This window comes from Kogia breviceps, chromosome 7 (assembly GCF_026419965.1).
Source record: "Kogia breviceps isolate mKogBre1 chromosome 7, mKogBre1 haplotype 1, whole genome shotgun sequence".
NCBI lineage: Eukaryota > Metazoa > Chordata > Mammalia > Artiodactyla > Physeteridae > Kogia > Kogia breviceps.
In genome coordinates, this window is record NC_081316.1 from 110,998,354 (window position 1) to 111,017,230 (window position 18,877).

Sequence of the window (18,877 nt, forward strand, 5' to 3'; positions counted from 1 at the left end):
AGAGTAACATAAATATAATTTTTTTAGGCAACTTCTTTTGCGAACCACGACTTTAAATATTCAGCCAGCTGCTGCCATCCACAGGAGCATCCCTGTTCATTTTTGTATTTTCTCAAGATGATTCGTAGCAAATTAATTCCCAAGCTCTCTACTCAGTCTCCTGTTCACCACACCCACGTAAAGGTCCAGTCCACAGAGCCACCTTTTAAGAAAGGAGACTTACATTTGATTTCAAAAGACTCCTTGCAATCTGATTCAGAAAGCCTCACTCAGGAGATCAAGTCCCAGTCTAAACTTGAAGACCGAATTCAGGACAACGACATGGAGCCTGACAGCTTAGAGGAGGAGAACCTGAGTGAGACGGAAGAGGAAGCAAGCAGAAAAGCAGCTCAGAGAAGCCTCCATACCCAAGATGCTGGTGCGAGTAATAGGTAAGGAATTGGCTTGTGTAAGAAAACAGTGGGTTCCAAAATGCATTGTTACATAATTACTGGTACTGTCCCAAGTGGAAAGTCAGGACAGGCTCTTGGTTTTCGTTTTTTTGTTTTTTGTTTTTAATTTTTATTTTATATTGCAGTATAGTTGATTTACAATGTTGTGTTATTTTCAGGTGTACAACAAAGTGATTCAGTTATACATATACATATATCTGTTCTTTTTCAGATTCTTTTCTCATATAGGTTATTACAGAATATTGAGTAGCGTTCCCTGTACAGTAGGTCCTTGTTGATTATCTGTTTTATACATAGTAGTGTGTACATGTTAATCCCAAACTCCTAATTTATCCCTCTCCCCAACCTTTCCCCTTTGATAACCATAAGTTTAACTTCTCAGTCTGTGACGCTGTTGTAATGAGCACCTCTGTAGCGTGTGAGGCAGGTCTCCAGGCAGCTAAGGACAGCTTGGAGCCAAGATTTTTGTCACATTCATTTCTATTTTTTAAAAAAACGCATAGGGCTTCCCTGGTGGCGCAGTGGTTAAGAATCCGCCTGCCCATGCAGGGGACACGGGTTCTAGCCCTGGTCCGGGAGGATCCCACATACCGCAGAGCGACTAAGCCCGTGGCACCACAACTTCTGAGCCCGCGCTCTAGAGCCCACGAGCCACAACTGTTGAGCCCGCGCACTTAGAAGCCACCACCATGAGAAGCCCGCGCACCGCAACAAAGAGTAGCCCCTGCTCGCCGCAACCAGAGAAAGCCCGTGCACAGCAACGAAGACCCAACACAGCCAAAAATAAATAAAATAAAATAAATAACTTTATAAAAACAAACAAACAGAAAAAAAAACGCTTAAGACGAGAATAGTTATTAATAATAAGGGCATTTGCCTTTCTTATGCTCCTTATTTCCTGTCCATATTCCAAGTGTCTCCACTGCTGTGACCTCACCTTGGAGAAATCCCCGAAAGCCTGGTCTAGCAAAATGCCATGACTTGGAGCCAGGTGGTCTTGAGTTGGTCCAGGCACGGCGGTTTAGTGTATAATTTGAAATAAGTCCCTTCAGTCTTTTGAGGCTCACTCTTTCTCATCTGTCAAATGAGCCAGCCTGCTTCTCTCACAGGATTGCCATCACTGTCAGTAAAGTACGTGCTGGCGGTAGAAGCCTACCTGAGCTAGGAGAGGTCTACCTTCCCGGGCTCATAAAAATCACATAAAGATTTAATTTCTGATAATCAGTACTTATGGGGTATTAACTTTAGGCTAGAAGCCACCAAAACATCTAAGAGGATTTAAATGAGTATAATATTACTAAGTTGTAATGAAAATATAAGTGATATGCTAGAGTGCTGAAGTTAAAAGCTATTGATTAGACAGGAGTCTTAGAATGGTGGTAAAGTACAGAGCATCTGAAGCAGACCACGTGGGTTCAGACTCTGCCACTGACTAGCTGTGTGACCTTGGCCAAGCCCGATTAAACTCTCTGTGCCTCAGTTCCTCCTCAGTAAAAATGGGATAGTAATAATAGTTACCTCACAGAGTTACCGTGAGGCTAAAATAAGTCTATGTATGTGTGTATATATATATAAGGTGCTTCAAACAGTGACTATAAGTTCTATATGTGTTAGATGTTTTTTTAATTAGGGTTAAAGTAAATTGAGGAAAGTTTATTGGAAGGCCTAGAACTTGGGCAGGCAGGGTTTTGGAGACTAGGTAAGATTTGGGGAAAAATAGAATAGAATTAGAATGAATGTGTGTGACACACTGAGCCCCAGTTGATGGCAGAGGATTTGTTCTGCGTGTAGGGAAAGTAGACAGAGGAGGGGCCTGCTGACAGGGACTGCCGTGGAGTGCCCCCAGCCCACGCCGCGGGTAGGACGTGGAACACAGAACTCAAATGACGTGTCCCAAGAATGCAGTTGCAGCGAAGACTCGTGCAGGAGCCAGAATGAGAGCCCAGCCCTGAGTCTTTTTCTTCCTTTCGTCTTTCCCTCTTTCTCTCTTTCACTGGAAATGTCAAGTTGAATAGAGCTCACTTGCTTCTTAGGGGATCTCACAGTACAGTACAGTAAATCCCCTACATACGAACCTTCAAGTTGCGAACTTTCCAGGATGCAAATGTATTATAACCCTATTACAGTACAGCACTCTACAGCCGATTGTGTTAGTTGGGCACCTAGGCTAACTTTGTTGGACTTAGGAACAAATTGGACTTAGGAACACGCTCTTCTCATGTCCACTGTACAAGTGATAAATGCTATAACTGAGGTGCAGCCATAGAGCTGGGGGGTGAAAGAGGGGCTTAGGAAGGCTTTAACCAGCCAGCCGCCCCTGACTGGACTGGGTTGGGCACAGCCAGAGGAGAAAATGCAGGTTCTTGGGGAGGGCAGTGAGATGCAGCAGTGTTCAAGGAAGATTATTCTGCAAGCTGGTGCATTATGAATTAGAGGGTAAAAACACAGTGGACAAAGAGACTACCAGGTGGTAATAATTACTATGACAACAATAACAGTAATGACGTCTCTTTTGAAAGGCCATCTCTTTTGAAGAATTTCCCTCGATTCTTCATTGTAATCCTGCGAGAAAGTGCTGCTATTCCCATTTTACAGATTAGGAAGATGAAGTCACCCAACATCAGAGTGCTTTGTTATTGATGTTGAGGTGTTTTAAAGATACTTTATTTATTTTATTTATGTATTTTGGCTGAGCCGTGCGGCTTGCAGGATCTTAGTTCCCCGAGCAGGGATTGAACCCAAGCCACAGCAGTGAAAGCATGAAAGCGCCAAGTCCTAAGCACTGGACCACCAGGAAATTCCCCGAGTTTTTTAATCAAGAAAAAATTCTAACCTACAGAAAAGTACAGAGAAAAATACCATCTCACCCTTATTGCCATGTTTGTTACAGATATATTTTTTAAAACATAAAATGCTACAGAGAGTTTCCGGGTTCCCCTTCTCAAATCCGTCCCTGTCTTCCTCTCAATACATCAATACATACTCTTTTTTTTTTTTTTTTGGCTGCGCAACATGTTATGGGGGATCTTAGTTCCCTGACCAGGGATCAAACCCTCGCCCCCCCGCCGTGGAAGCACAGAGTCCTAACCACTGGACCGCCAGGGAAGTCCCAACCCACATACACTCTTATATGAGTGTATATCCTTTGTAGCAATCTTTTATTCATTTCCTTCATAGGTAATTTATGAATTAATTACTTCACAGGTAATTCTTTATGTTTATAAAGAATTGATAGGACTTGGTGACAGTTTAGAACTGGGGTTGGAAGGAACAAGAAAAGGCACAGATTACTTTAAGGTTCTAACAACAATAGCATTTATAGAACGCTTGTCCCGAGCCTATCCCTGTGCCAAACGCTTTACATGGATCATCTCATTTAATCCTTATGGCAGCCCCAACAGGTGGACACTGTAATGCCCCCATCTTGAAGACTGCAAATGAGGCTTAAAGAAACCAGTTACGTTATACCCATTTATTCCACCGGGTGAGTGGTGGAACAGAGAACTCCTGCAGTCTGACTCTACGCCTTAAACCAGGGGTCCCCAACACCCCCCCCCCCCCGGGCCGCACAGCAGGAGGTGAGCGGCGGGCCAGGGAATGAAGCTTCACCTGCTGGCCCCCATCACTCCCCAGCACTCACATTACCGCCTGAACCACACCCTCTCCCCAACCCCCACCCCCGTCCAAGGAAAAACCTGTCCCTGGTGCCAAAAAGGCTGGGGACCTTTAAACCATGTTTGTATTGTAGCTCTGATCTAAGAGAGTCATAGTCTCCTGGGTAATAAATGGTACTTTTGTTTACTACGGGGTTGGGAGGGGCATCAGAAAAGAAATATCTTTTGTGGTGGATAGGTATTCTTGTCTGTACTTTTATGATGAAGAAACCAAGGCAAGGATCCATTACGTGACCTCATTTCCCCAATGTTGAGTCTTTCCTCTTTGAGTGGGGCTCAGAGACCTGACTTTAACCTTGCTTTCTACCCAAGGACAATGTAAATACCACTCAATATATTTCAAAATAAAAAACCATACTTAGAAAGTCAAAAGCATCATTAGGGCCTTGGTCTTCTGATTCAGAGATCCTTAAATAATGGTCTTTTCTTTGGACAGATTTGCCTTGGAAATCCTTAATGATAGACTATAATCCCCAGGATTAGGATGGGTTACGGCCCTAGTAATTGTTTGGCCGTACAGTGTTTCATACATTGAACATTTACAGGACCAGCTCTGTACTACAAAGGAAAGCTGAACTGAAGCATTTAGCCAAGTAATGCCTCAAAAATATCCTTCAGGTGAGTGTTTTGTTACTGGCCCCTTTCTCTGCCTCACTTTAGTCTTGGAAACGTTTCTTAGGTATATTGTTACTTGGATCTGAGTAGTTTACTAGCCATGAAATAGACAAATTGATCTCAGGCTCTCAGTATGAAATTCAAGGCTTTCCTTTCTGTCAGGTAGATGGCATTCTGGGAATTGTAGTTCAAAATAATTAGTCAAAGCCTTGCCTTAAAAGGGAAGAAAATCTCTTTCTTCTTGCTTTTATGGGCAACCGTTTTAAAAGCTGCCGGACAAAATCACTTGAGCCCTACTCTTGTGTTTTGATGTTACTAGAACCTCCTCAAAGCAATTACTCCCTTGTCCCTCAGCAAAGTCAAGCCACAGTTCGATGTATATGGATTAGAGAAAACCTTTTACTTAATGGAAATTGGAGCAGCATTGACTGCAGTGAATGAATCAAGAGTGGAAAGAGGATCTTCATATGATAATCCTTAAACCCCACTCCAGAACTAGCCCCATGACACTTGGCACTCAGAAGAAAGAGATCAATGTAATTCCTAGAGCATTAGAAATAACCTCTTCAGCTCTGGGGCCTTCTGAAACCTCATATGTTAAAAAAAAAAAAAAAATCAGAAAGCAGCAGTACAGTAACTAGTATATGTGTTTGATAAGGTCTTATTTACAAAAATACTTCAATATAATTAGCTACCATTTGTAGGACTATTTGCTTGATATATACTATCTCATTTATCCTTACAAGAGGCTCTTGGATATCAGCATTATTATCCCCATTTTGCAGATAAGGAACCAAGGCTCTGAAAGTTGCGTAGGTGTACGTAGCTACTAAGTGGCAGAACCAGAAATTTAACTGAATGAACTCTCTTTTAACATCAAAGTCTGATCCTCTAATTATAAGTATCTAGATAGGTGATCAAGGGCTGATCTGGTAAAGGATTCCGTTTTGCTCTCTAGCACAAATTAAAGGTGTCACGACTTCAATATGGACTAAACTGAGGCCAGATTAAATATGCATGTAAAATTATAAATTTTAGTAAAGTAATACAAATTTATAAAGGATCCTGTGGCCTCAGAATACTATAAATATTAATGGCATTTTACTTTGGGCAGTAAGGTCATAGAGCCTATATTCCTCAGCAGCTCTCCTGGGAAACAGAATGTTTTCATTCATTGAGATCTCTCTCATTACCTGGGAAGTGTAGCCTTCACAAAAGATCCCACATTCTGCCTCATAAACCACCGTGTACCAGAAATTACTGGGTGAGATAGGCACAGTAAGGTATTCTTAGTTGAACTGAATTTCAGAATTGTCTGAAGGTAAGAAAAGGACTCAGGAATAATAATCTGCATTTTCATGGTGGTATATAATTTTTCCTCTCAAACACTTTCATATATAGTTGACTCTTGAACAAAATGGATTTGAACTGAGCGGGTTCACTCATATAAGGATTTTTTTCAATAAACAGTACTGCAGTATTACAAAATCCACAATTGGTTGAATTAGCAGATGTGGAACCGTGGATACAGAGGGCCGGCTCTGGGACTTGAGCATCTGTGGAATTTGGTATCCCCTGCGTGTCCTGGACCCAATCGCTCGCAGATACCAAGGGACCACTGTATGTTGTTTCCGATTAATAATACAAGAATCAAGTGAAATACTGAATGATGATTTCTAGGACTTCAGTAGCAGTATGGGATAAGCAAAAACAGAAAGTGGGTAAAGGGAGACTTAGTAAAAACTAAAACTCAGTATTTTAATTTCCCCCTCCAATTTCCCAGACTGTTTTGTAGGACACATTGGATATATTTAAGCTGAGGGGAGATTACTTCCTCTCGTAAGTGTTGTAGAGTTTTGTTTGTTTGTTTGTTTTTTGCTCTGGTTGGGAGAGTAAATGTGACACTTGAGGCGAGATCTAATATTCTAGTATAACCAAGAACATTCTGAGAGGTTCCAGGAGTCAACTCTCATTCCTGTTAGTTTCTAGCAGCATTCATCCATGTTGATTTATACTGTCTTGATTAGGTAGATTTTCAATTTAAGGCCATTGGTTGGCCAACCTCTTTCAAACACATTCTACTATATACTGAATTCTAGGGGGTTCACACAGTATTTGGGGATAGCTGTTAGCGTTTTGGTTATTTATTTCTGATCACATGGGTATAATCATAGCAGAGAAGTGACTTGTCGTAGCATTATCATTGCTGTTTTTTAAATATAAATTTATTTATTTATTTATTTTTGGCTGCATTGGGTCTTCATTGCTGCACGCGGGCTTTCTCTAGTTGTGGCGAGCGGGGGCTACTCTTCGTTGCTGTGCTCGGGCTTCTCACTGCGGTGGCTTCAGTAGTTGTGGCACACGGGCTCAGTAGTTGTGGCACGCCGGCTCAGTAGCTGTGGCAGGGGCTCTAGGTGCGCAGGCTCAGTAGTTGTGGTGCAAAGGCTTCAACAGTTGTGGCTCGTGGGCTCAGTAGCTGTGGCACGGGCTCTAGGTGTGCAGGCTCAGTAGTTGTGGCGCACAGGCTTCAGTAGCTGTGGCTCGCGGGCTCTAGAGCACAGGCTCAGTAATTGTGGCGCACGGGCTTAGTTGCTCCGCGGCATGTGGAATCTTTCCAGACCAGGGGCTCGAACCCTTGTCCCCTGCATTGGCAGGCGGATTCTTAACCACTGCACCACCAGGAAGTCCCATCATTGCTGTTTTATGCTCACTTGCTCACAAACTGTGCAGCAGTCAAACCCTGATGTGCTCCTCAGAGCAGGCATGGCGCCATCGTGACAGACAAGCAGAGGAGGGAGTAAGGAGTGTGTCTGGGCGTGAATTGTGTCTGTCAGAGACACAGTCCCCACCAGAAATGCGAAAGCCACTGTGACTCCTGGAATTTTATTGCCCTCGGAGACGACCACGAGTTCCTTTCTAGCTTATTTCCAAGTGGGGAGGCATTACTGTGTTAAAATAAGTAAATAAATAGTGAATTTGAAACCTCACAAAGTGTAATTTAAATTTACATCACCTGCAATCCTGCAAGTTTATCAAGAGGATAAGAAAGGTTGTAACCAAGTAACTAAGGAGATAGTTCAATTCACAACCTCCACTGTATTCATCTGTTTCTACTCCCTGACAAATGTGGAAATGTAGACATCTTTGGTTACTATAATTTTTTAATGGATTGAATTTAAAATAAATGTTTTTTTTCCCAACACTTATATACATTGCTGAGTTTCACATGATAGGCCCAATTCAATTTAAAAATTAGTGAATTCTGAGAGCTGTTAGGACTCTTAAAGGTCAGCCTATTCCTTATTGTAAAAGGAGAAACCTGAGGCCTGGAGTGGGTAGCAAATTCACCCAAGTTCACACAGCTGCTCAGTGGCAAAATCTGGACCAGGACCCCGGCCGGTATCAAGACCTGTCTAGTGCTTTCTCCCATGAAGTCACAGCTACCTGGCAATTCTGTTGCTGTAAATATCTGTCATTTAAAATACAAGAGACTCTATCTAAAGAAAGTATACGCACCTGGAAATGTTGTAAATCTGGGTCCCTGGCTTTTAGCCATTGTTTCTGGAGAATGAAAAGAATATCCAAGCCTTCCACAGAAAATGTCTGGCTTGAGCACTGCCAGCTCTCACTGAGCAAGAGGAATTATGTTTCTAAATATGTTCTGTGTCATACAGCATTTCCCTTGTGAAGATGCAACCTTTGTTTCACATAAGATAATCTTAATTAGAAAGGAGGTACTAGAATTTTACATTGCAATTACTAACACGCCCCCTTACGATAATTTATTTTCATTTAACACTCAGATTGTCCTTGAGTCAAGACTGGTACTAATGAGAACTTGGGGCAAATATCTGGTTATTTTGCAGCCATAAACCTGTTGTCAAAAAGAAAAAAAAAAAAAAGGGACTTCAGTTGGAATTATCTAAACTCTATAATTGCAGTAAATAAAATTCACCAGGTAACAATCCAGTCCCTTCACTTGAGTGTGTTTCTAAAGGCAGTCTTTGGCCTTCGGTTCATTAAACTCCCTTTCTTCTATTAAGGTGTTTAATATTTTTAGCAGAATAAATGCCTGCATTAAATGAAATTTTCTGGGTTGTAAATAGCCTACCCGAAGCATTTCGGTATACTTGTGGAACCATTTCATTTCATACTTGCAAAAGTGATTTTTTTAATCCTTTGGATTTATTTCATTTTATTTACTTAAAAGCTGTTGATGAAAAGATTAAGATGAGCACAGAACTCAGAAATCCTTGGAAACAATTGTCAGTTTTATGGCTCCCTAAAGAAGCATTAAAAACTTTACACTTAAAAAAAAAAAAAAAAAAAACACTTAAACAGAAATTTAATTGGCTGTTCATATGCATAAAAGATTTAATGGCATATAAATTGGGAATAATTGTTCTGTTTAAAAGGATTAAATTAAACCTAAATCAATAATAACATGTGCAGTTTCAATTTAACTGCCTACTTAAAGTGGCAAATAAATAACTGCTAAATGATTAATAGCAATGCGTTTATTCACCTCCTCGACAGGCAAAATGGCCAGTTATTGAATATTTTACTGTGAGTGCAAAGGATGTTCATTGTACTAGAAACATGCTCTAATTTTAGTAGTTTTTTGACTGAATACTAAGCTGAATATGAGGCTGTTCCTCAAATGGAGATTTGATTTTATTTGGACTGAAGTTGTCACAGTCATATGCTCAAATATGGTCCATTAGAGCCAGCAGATAGGATGGCATATGCATATGAGACCACCCTCCCCTTCCTCTCTGCATCCATTTCTAACCTGGGCATCTGAAGGGCAGACCTGGCATCTGTTGTCTGAACAGCAACAAAAGCATTGTGTACTCATTGTCTGTGTAACCTTCCTATCAAATGGGGAGGAAATGACGCATGTGTTTTGTGTGCACAAGATTACTGATGAAGGAGCACTTCACACTCATTTTGTTCCAGTGTGTTGACCTGGGCCACACAACACAATTGAGCTTCTCCGCACACAAGCTCAGAACAACGGGGTGCTTTAGTATCATGTTCTATTTCAGCCATTAGATTTGTTTCTGTGAAGTATTACAGCTTTCCATGCTGGACAGTTTGCAAAACATAAACTCCCATTTGTCTCAACACATGGTTTCCATCAAAAGGGGAAGAAAGGGGGATGTTTTGAGATAATCATTGCAGGTGTACACGGTACAGTGTAATTAAAGCTCTTAGAAGAGCCACATTTTCCGATTCTCATCTTGTAAATACACATTATTAGAGTGTCTCTTCAAACGATTGGTTCAAAAACATCTTTTGCAGCCAGAGCAACTCATTATGTCTGATTTGTTTCAAACCCTTCTGTATTTTCTAGGTTTCACTTAAAATATCAGTCTTTTCCAGGGCATGTGAGATTGCTTCCATGGGCATCTAAGAATGGCAATTTGTTGAGGCTAGAAATTACAGCTCTTTCTGAAGGTCTAAAGTAATTGAATTCTCCCAGTTTTATCTTCCTCATCATCTTTCAGCAGTTCTTAAAATATCTCATCATGTGGAAACACTGACATTTCTTTTTTTTTTTTACACTGACATTTCTTAATCCCATTTCCTATATTACAGTTCAAACAGATTCTCCATGCTGCCTAGGTCGTGGTAAAAAATATTGGATTTTTAAAGATAAGTGTTCATTCTTTCAGGCCACTAAGGTCCCACTTAGTGCATCACGAGACAACTTTTTGTCCTGGAAATAACTTAAGCCCTAGGGAGGGAAGAATCCCTTGAGATCCATCAGGAGGAAGCATAGTACACACCAGTGTTGTGTCATGGTGACAGAACACAACACACAGCGAGCAAAGACCAGTGATGGAGCTCGTTGGCATGTGCTTTTATGACCGGCCCTTCCTGGGACTTTCCTTACTCCGTGCCAAGAACATAGTTCTGGCCGTTGGCCCTGGGATCTGGCTCCTGTCCAGTAACTCGCCCTGTATCACACAGGCAATCCCAGAGGCGGTGGTGAAGCAGGTGTTGTTGCAGGGCCTGCCTTAGGGGGGTTAGTGAATCGGTCGGTCAGTCAGTTGGCCAGTCAACAAGTATGTACTGAGTGGCTCCCCAAGTACTAGGCACTGGAGGTGAGCATATATACGTATATAAATGTGCTTAATACTCTCAACGACTATGAGGTAGGTACTATTATTATCCTCATTTTATTGATGAGGAGGCTGAAGCACGGAGAAGTACACCGTGCTGGCCCACACGCCCACGGTAGCTAGTGGCACCAGGAATTGAGCGCAGGCAGTCTGATCTTAGGACCCTTGTCCTTTGACTTTCTACGGTACCATTTCTTAGAACCAAAACATTTCATTTATTCCATGAGCCCTGACTGTGGACATCATGCCATCATCAACTAATGCTAGTTAAGTCCGGTGACCAGTCTGAGTGCCAATTCTCTTAGTATGACTGCAGAGATGGAAGTCAGAGACTCCATTTCCTTCGATCATCAAAGACTACCTCTTTGTTAAAAAAGAGTGGGCACCCCTCGCTTATTGACTCTTGTGAGTTCATCATAGGACCACAGAACGAGAGAGTTGGAATGGACGTTGAGATATCATCTAGCAACTGGACCTGGAAATAAGAGGTCAACGTATTTTCATTGATAAACAAGGTCTGTCCTCCTAGTTTAAATGCCCATAACATTCTGTACTTCTTTCTGCACCTAGTTTATTACTTGATTATCACTGTTGGTGCATAAGATCTGTCTGCCTGTCTTCCTCACTCAGCAGCCAGTTCCATCCGCCTGTTTCTGTTTCACTCACCACTCACCTCCAGTGCCTAATACTTGGGGAGCCACTCAGTACATACTTGTTGACTGGCCAACTGATTGACCGACCGATTCACTAACCCCCCTAAGGCAGGCCCTGCAACAACACCTGCTTCACCACCGCCTCCGGGATTGGCTGTGTGATACAGGGCGAGTTACTGGACAGGAGCCAGATCCCAGGGCCAACTGCCAGGGTCTATATCCTGGCTCCACCACGTATTAGCTCTGTGACCTTGGAAAAGTGACACAAGCCTGTTTCTTCATCTATTAAATGGGCATAATAATAGCACCTCCCCATAGGGTCGCCATAAGGAGAAAACTGGAGATTCACTGTAAGCTCTCGCTAGATCAGCACGTAGTAGTGTGCGCCATCTTCCCGAAGCCAGCACTCTACAACCCACCCAGAACAGCAGCAAGACGGTGGGCTCCAATAACGTGTGTTACTTTTAAAGGTTGCGGACCCCTGCTCTAAATAGTGCAGAGGACAGGGCTACCTGGTCTAAAACTTTGCCCCCAAAAAACCGTATGGCCTCTGTACATAATCCTTTCCAAAAACTCATCACTTTGCCTATCCAAAAGTATTTGTCTTACTATACCATCTTTGCTCTCTAATTAAATGATTTTTACTTAATTAAATAAATCCAAACTCTCAGGTGAATGTAGTTAAGCCAAACCCTTCACAGAGTTTACCAAGCCCTTCCAGATTTCACCTCTGCTCAACCCTGAGTTCTAATCCTCCCACCCTCCGTCTTATCCAGGTAGAATTTGTTCTTTGAAAGCCCCACGTTCTCTCTCCCCTCCACTCCTTTTTTACATGTTGTTTCCTCGGCCTGGCTTATGCTCCTGCCCTTCTTAGGCTTCGGTCTCAGCTAAGCCGTCACTTCCTTCAGCAAGCCTCCCTTTCTCCCAGGATGGGATTGGCTGTCCCTCCTGAGTCCTGATGGCCCCATGCTCTTCAGCCCTCTAATCACAAATAGCTCATTTCCTGGTCTGTATCCCCCACTAGGCTGTGGGCTCACCACTGTATCCCCCTAACTTAGTATGTGCTCAATAAATATAGAATCAGTGAACGAGCAAATGCATGAGGAAAGTTAAATTCTGTCGAATCAAGTGAATGAATGAACGAAGAGAGTTAGACTCACTTTTTCCTTTCAGTATATCACAGATACGGGAAATGGCATGTTTCTCCATTTCCAAAAATCTTTATATCTTTATTTACTTGAAGATGTACTTTCATCTTTTCTCCCCCATCTAAACAACCACTGCTGAACCTCATACTTTTTTTTTTTTTTTTTTTTTTTTGCGGTATGCGGGCCTCTCACTGCTGTGGCCTCTCCCGTTGCGGAGCACAGGCTCCGGACGCGCAGGCCTAGCAGCCATGGCTCACGGGCTTAGTTGCTCCGCGGCATGTGGGATCTTCCCGGACCAGGGCACGAACCCGTGTCCCCTGCATCGGCAGGCGGATTCTCAACCACTGCGCCACCAGGGAAGCCCTGAACCTCATACTTAATGCAGCACAAGATAAGCCCTAAAATCATTCACTGATTTGGTCCAATGCAGGAAGTTTTTCTGCATGTTTAGATTCTCATTTACTGCTGATGGTTTTTTTAAAAAATAAATATCTAATGCTCGGTTATTGATAGCAGCATCACTTGTTGCCTCTTCTGCCCATAGCACAGGGTAGAGGTTAGGGAAGGAAGGATAACCCTCTATCCCTGCTGCCCAGGACCTTAACCAGGTCACAAGATACGGCCATAGTGAAAAGTGAAATTAAGCACAAATACAGAACATGAAGTAAGCTATATTGCCTCACTTTGATTTTATGCAACTTTGAGAAATAAACAGAACAAATATAATTGATCCCTCCTTGCAGATGACAGAAACCAGCTCGGAGGTGACATGATTTGCCAGCTGAGGCACAGATAGGGGGTGGCGAACCCAGGACTTCAGCCCAGGTCTGTCCAGTCCCAAATCTAGATGATGCCCTGCTGGCCCCCTCCCTGCCCCTGGGACACTACATGCCCAGTGACCCTTGGAGCCAAGTGAAAGGCAGGGCCAAAAACTCCTATAAGTTCACGTGAGGGGACATCACACGGAGAAACCTCCGCAAAGCCTCAGAGGCAGGCAGCCCTGTGGAGTGTCGGGAGCGGCGAGCGGCACGGTTTGATGTCAATTTCCGGACAAACGTGGACCACCTCCATTCAGGCACTTTGCTGGAGGAGAATATCAGTTTTCTTCCCTTGGTGGAAAAGGAAGAGCAGCCTATCCCAAGAAGTTTTGCGTCTTAATATGCGAACTAAAAATTCCAAGTGGCAAGGGGAATTCCCTGGCAGTCCAGCGGTTAGGACTCAGCGCTTTCACTGCCCGGGTTCCATCCCCGATCAGGGAACTAAGGTCCCACCCCGCAAGCCTCGCAGCGCAGCCAAAAAAAAAAAAAAAAAAAAGACTAAAAATTCAAAGTGACAATTAGGCAAGACATAGGAGTTGGGGCTTTCTGCTCTAGTTTTTGCTTTACATCAAATCAAAGAACTCTAGGTCCACATTAAGAAGACTAAATTAACATTAGGGGCACCATTAGTTTGTTTACCAAGCATAAAATTATGTCCTCTATAAACGGGAATATCAAATAGCATAAAAAGCCCAGATGATTTACATTTTCTTTTTGATTAGAGGATTGCATGTACTGTACCAAGGAAGGAAAGTCTCTCTCTCCCATTTAGCTTTTGAAGATCAAAGCAGCCATTAAATATGCCATATTATCAGCATTTTTTTTTTCTTTTTTGGTTAAGACTAGGAGGTACTTTACAAATTGAGATCGTCATGGAGAAAAGGGAGGACTTTATTTGGGGTCATATGTACTGATTACAGACCAGTTCACTCCCCTCGGGCTGGACCCTGTGCTTAACCTTTTATTCAGATAGGGCTCTCTACAGCTTAAAGCTCACACTGACCTGTCTACTGAGTTTTGTGTACATAGACTTGACCAAGAGAGTACAAACTGAGAGCTTTCAGAGGCACCATCTGATTCCAAAAGTTAGGGATCTTTCTGTAGCACATTTGATAAAATATACAAAGACAAAATGAAGTCACAAGTAAAAACCACTGATACAGGAGGATGAACCTAGGTAGGCATTCAGTTGGGATAAGTCTCGCTTTCCTCACACGAAAGGCTCAGACTGAGTTGTTGTTCAGGTAACAGTCGCATTTCCCTTCCCAGATAAACAGCTAAATGTGTAGATCACTAGCTAAGTGTGAAATCCATTTTATCTTCAGCAGCTTGTTACTTATTCAACTTACGGTGTGTCTTAAGTAACAGCATTCCTTGCATCAAGGCCATTTACTGGTTTAACATTATAGACATTTGTTTCCCAGCATATAGAAATTAACCATCCCCCATTTTTTAAAATCACTGAATTGTACACTTTATTTTTAAAAATTTTTAAAATATATTTATTTATTTTTGGCTGCGTTGGGTCTCTGTTGCTGTGCACAGGCTTTGTCTAGTTGCAGCCAGCAGGGGTTACTTTTCATTGGGGTGCACGGGCTTCTCATTGCGGTGGCTTCTCTTGTTGCGGGGCATGGGCTTTAGGCATGCGGGCTCAGTAGTCATGGCTTGTGGGCTCTAGAGCACAGGCTCAGTAGTTGTGGTGCACGGGCTTAGTTGCTCCTCGGCATGTGGGACCTTCCTGGACCAGGACTCGAACCCGTGTCCGCTGCATTGGCAGGCGGATTCATAACCACTGCGCCACCAGGGAAGTCTCCATCCCCTATTTTTATTCCATATTTCAATGAACTTAGATAATTATGACTTTTGGCCCTTATGTGTAGTGTGTAGGTCTAATTTGAGCCTGGGATGTGTCTTTCCCATGTAGATAGTAAAAGGAAAATTGTAGGAGAAAGATGGAGATTGATTTTGAATAAGATGATCAGCTAAAGAGAACGAGTAAATCTGTTTTGATAAAAGACTTGACATTTCTTTTCTGCTTTGGGCAGTCAACAACCCATAGAAGACAAATACTCAGACCTGCGATATGACCCAAACTGGAAGAGGAAAAAAGAGGAGGGGAAGTGGTTGGCTGTGGAAGCATTGCCAGAGTCTGTGGACAGCTCTGCAGAAAATCTGACTTTGAATCCACTTTACCCTTCCAAGGAGACTTCGATGGAACTCTCAGTGGGGAGAGGTGAACAGAAGAAGAGCCCACGGAGCACAGCCTCCTTACTTGGGAGTGGTTTTTTAAGCCCAAACTACGAGCATGGTGTCCATTGCAGCGGGCCGTTTTCAGCGCTGAGCAGCAGTGACCTGGAGGAGAAGTCCAGCAACCTCTCTCAGTACTTGAAGAGTTCAAGTTCACAGAGTGAGGTATTCCTGCCAGGATCACACGGCCCTCGGCAAAGGAAGTCCAAACAATATTTTGTGGAAAAAAACAAGCTGACTTTGGGATTACCCACTCCGAAAACGGGCTCTTATCTTCAACTTCACAATAAAAAAAGGCGGGAAACTCAGCCAGAACAGGTATGTAGCAGCTACTTAAAAATCCCTTCTGCGCACTAGACTGGAATTTGCCTTTGTTTGAAATGGCTAGGTATCACTTCCTTTGGGATGGTGACATCATTGCAACCACCTGGCTGAGTAAAATGAACTCCATGTCCCTTGCCCCTCTTTGAAGAATCAAGGGAATTATTCCACAAATTCTTTTTTTTTTTTTTTTTTTTTTTTTTGCGATACGCAGGCCTCTCGCCGTCGTGGCCTCTCCCGTTGCGGAGCACAGGCTCCGGATGCGCAGGCCCAGCAGCCATGGCTCACGGGCCCAGCCGCTCCGCGGCATGTGGGATCTTCCCGGACCGGGACACGAACCCATGTTCCCTGCATCGGCAGGCAGATTCTCAACCACTGCGCCACCAGGGAAGCCCTCCACAAATTCTTAAGAGCAAAATAAAACCCATCAATGGCTTACAATGCTGTAATTCAATTATTATATCCAAAATGTTTCTATTCAAGGAGCCATAGAATTTTTTTTTAACTGTTTGCTCCATTAGATAAAATACAGGGCTGAGAGTTTGAGTCCCTGTGTTGCTTGCCTTTGTTCCCACTAAGGCACTGGTTTTCAACCCTATTAAATTCCTCCAGTACGTTGGAGGTGTAATGACACACTCATATCAATAACAGCAGCTCACTTACAGAAGTGACTGTCAACTTAGATTCTGTATACATATTGGGTGGTAGTACAAGGAGGGCAGGATACAACATGAGTATTTTTTTATATTATCCAGCCGATTCCATTATCTTTCCAATTTCCATTGATAATCACTGTACCGTCTTTTATCCTGTGCAAATGATGTGATACCATTATAAACTTTCGTCTCCCCATCTATAAAATTGGAATAATAATAAGTGCCGTCCTTTTCTCATCTGATCGTTTTGAGGGTAAATTCTATCCCAGATGATGGATTCAAAACCTGTTGGAGGACTTCCCTGGTGGTCCAGTGGTTAAGACACCACGCTTCCACTGCAGGGGGCACAGGTTCGATCCCTGGTGGGGGAACTAAGATCCCGCATGCTGTGCGGCACGGCCAAAAAACAGGAAAAAAAAAAAAAAAAAGCCTGTTGGAGCCAGTAAGCTTAGTTCTGTTTCATGGGTGCACAGAAAGATCACATCAGGCCACTTCCTCGTTGATATGTTGGTGAACATGGGAAAACTGGCTGGATCAGTGCACCCACCACCCTTATTGAGGAGACAACTTGAAATTCATCACCCACTAGTGTGGGATCATTTTCAAATATGAAGGAGAGGTTATTACATTAAATAGGCGTGCCCTTAGACCTCTCCCAAATTCAAACTGGTATTATGTAGAGCATTCTCACCTGTTCTAACCTGTAAGTGTTTCCTGATAGAACAGAGGAATGAGGTAGGTGAACATTAGTGATATTTTTCTTCTCAATTGAGAAACTCCTTATATGGTCTTAAAAGAATATGTCACATCCTTGCCTTTGTAACTAATAATAAAACAAAGGAATGGGTGTGTATATTTAGTTGATTATCAAAATGAATACTTAGCTGACTTCAAACAGAATTTTTAACATTTTGACTCAGTTTTAGTTGTTAATTTACTTTTCCATAAAACTTCTGTGAAATTTTGAATTTTGCTTGGTTGCTCATTTTAAAATATAAATTCTGTGAAAAATGTTTATAGCCAATAATTTCTCCTAGACTAGGACAATATTTTTCCTTTATTTTTAAATGTGTTCTCGGAAGAGAAGAGGTAAATAGTGAGGCCAAAATAATTAGTTATATCTCTAATAATAAAAGTGGAAAAAGATGTATTATAAACTCTTTAATTGATTTTGTAATTGCTAATTTTTCCTCATAGTTATAACTTAATTTACAAACAATATCATGGTGTGCTGCCAGTGATTCCATAGCATAATTTTCTTCTCATTATGCCAAGGAGGAAACTTTAAAGCATTTTAGGCTTGCCCAGTCTTTAAGCTTGTGAATTATTCTTTGAAGTGGCCGTTGACCTTGTCCACCACTTTCTCCAGGTTCAAATGTTTAAGGGTTGATTGCTCATTATATTCAAAATTGTTTCTTCACCATTTCCCAACCTATATTTCCTTCATCTTACTCCTACTCTTTTAAAAAAGGATACAAATTAGTTTGACCTAACAATGATAGAATGATAGGTATAACTTGTTTATTGAATTATAGTCAGTAGCATGGAATGTGTTCCTTTCAAATCATTATTTATATATGCAGTATGTGCAGGTTTTTCTACCAGTGCAGATTATATGTCCCCTGATGGGCAAGAACTATGCTCTGTATTTATTTTTAATCTTCATGGTAATTAGCCTAACACATTATAAGGGCTCAGTAAGTACATGGGAAATGAAACGTGTCTGTCTTCCATCACCTCCAAACTATTTACCACCTCCTTCTCTTTACTGTGATTTGAAGTTTATGTGGGAGAAACGGTATTTCTAGAGCAGTGGTTTGAAATTCTGGCTGGATATTAGATTCATCTGAGAAAAAAAAACCAAAGTGGTTCTCAGCTCTACCCAGACCAGTTTACACAGCTGGGTGAGATCCCGGGCATCAGTATGTTTTTTTTTTTTAAATCCTCAAGTGGTTCTAACATGAAGCCAGGTTTGAGAAGCACTGTTCCAGACGACAGCAGTGGCTTTTGTCCTTGGCTTCACCTTGGAATCACCTGGAAAATGAAAAGAATACTGGTTCCTTGGCCTGCAGCCCTGAAACTCGAATTTAAGTCATCTGGGGTACACTGTAAGCGTGGGGAGTTTTCAAAGCTCCCCAGGTATTCCTAGTGTTTCATTAAGACAG

At 42.2% G+C, this 18,877-nt stretch overlaps 1 protein-coding gene across 2 annotated transcripts in view; it reads left to right on the forward strand.

The window, feature by feature from the left end:
• The window catches only part of JHY (junctional cadherin complex regulator), a 67,691-nt gene that overhangs the window by 3,039 nt on the left and 45,775 nt on the right, over nt 1–18,877 (forward strand). For both annotated transcript variants that reach the window (XM_067039507.1, XM_059068253.2), the window contains exons 2-3: nt 28–431; nt 15,534–16,053. In XM_067039507.1, the coding sequence (XP_066895608.1) occupies nt 118–431; nt 15,534–16,053 (834 nt within the window). In that variant the 5' untranslated portion in view covers nt 28–117. The remainder of the gene's footprint in view (nt 1–27; nt 432–15,533; nt 16,054–18,877) is intronic.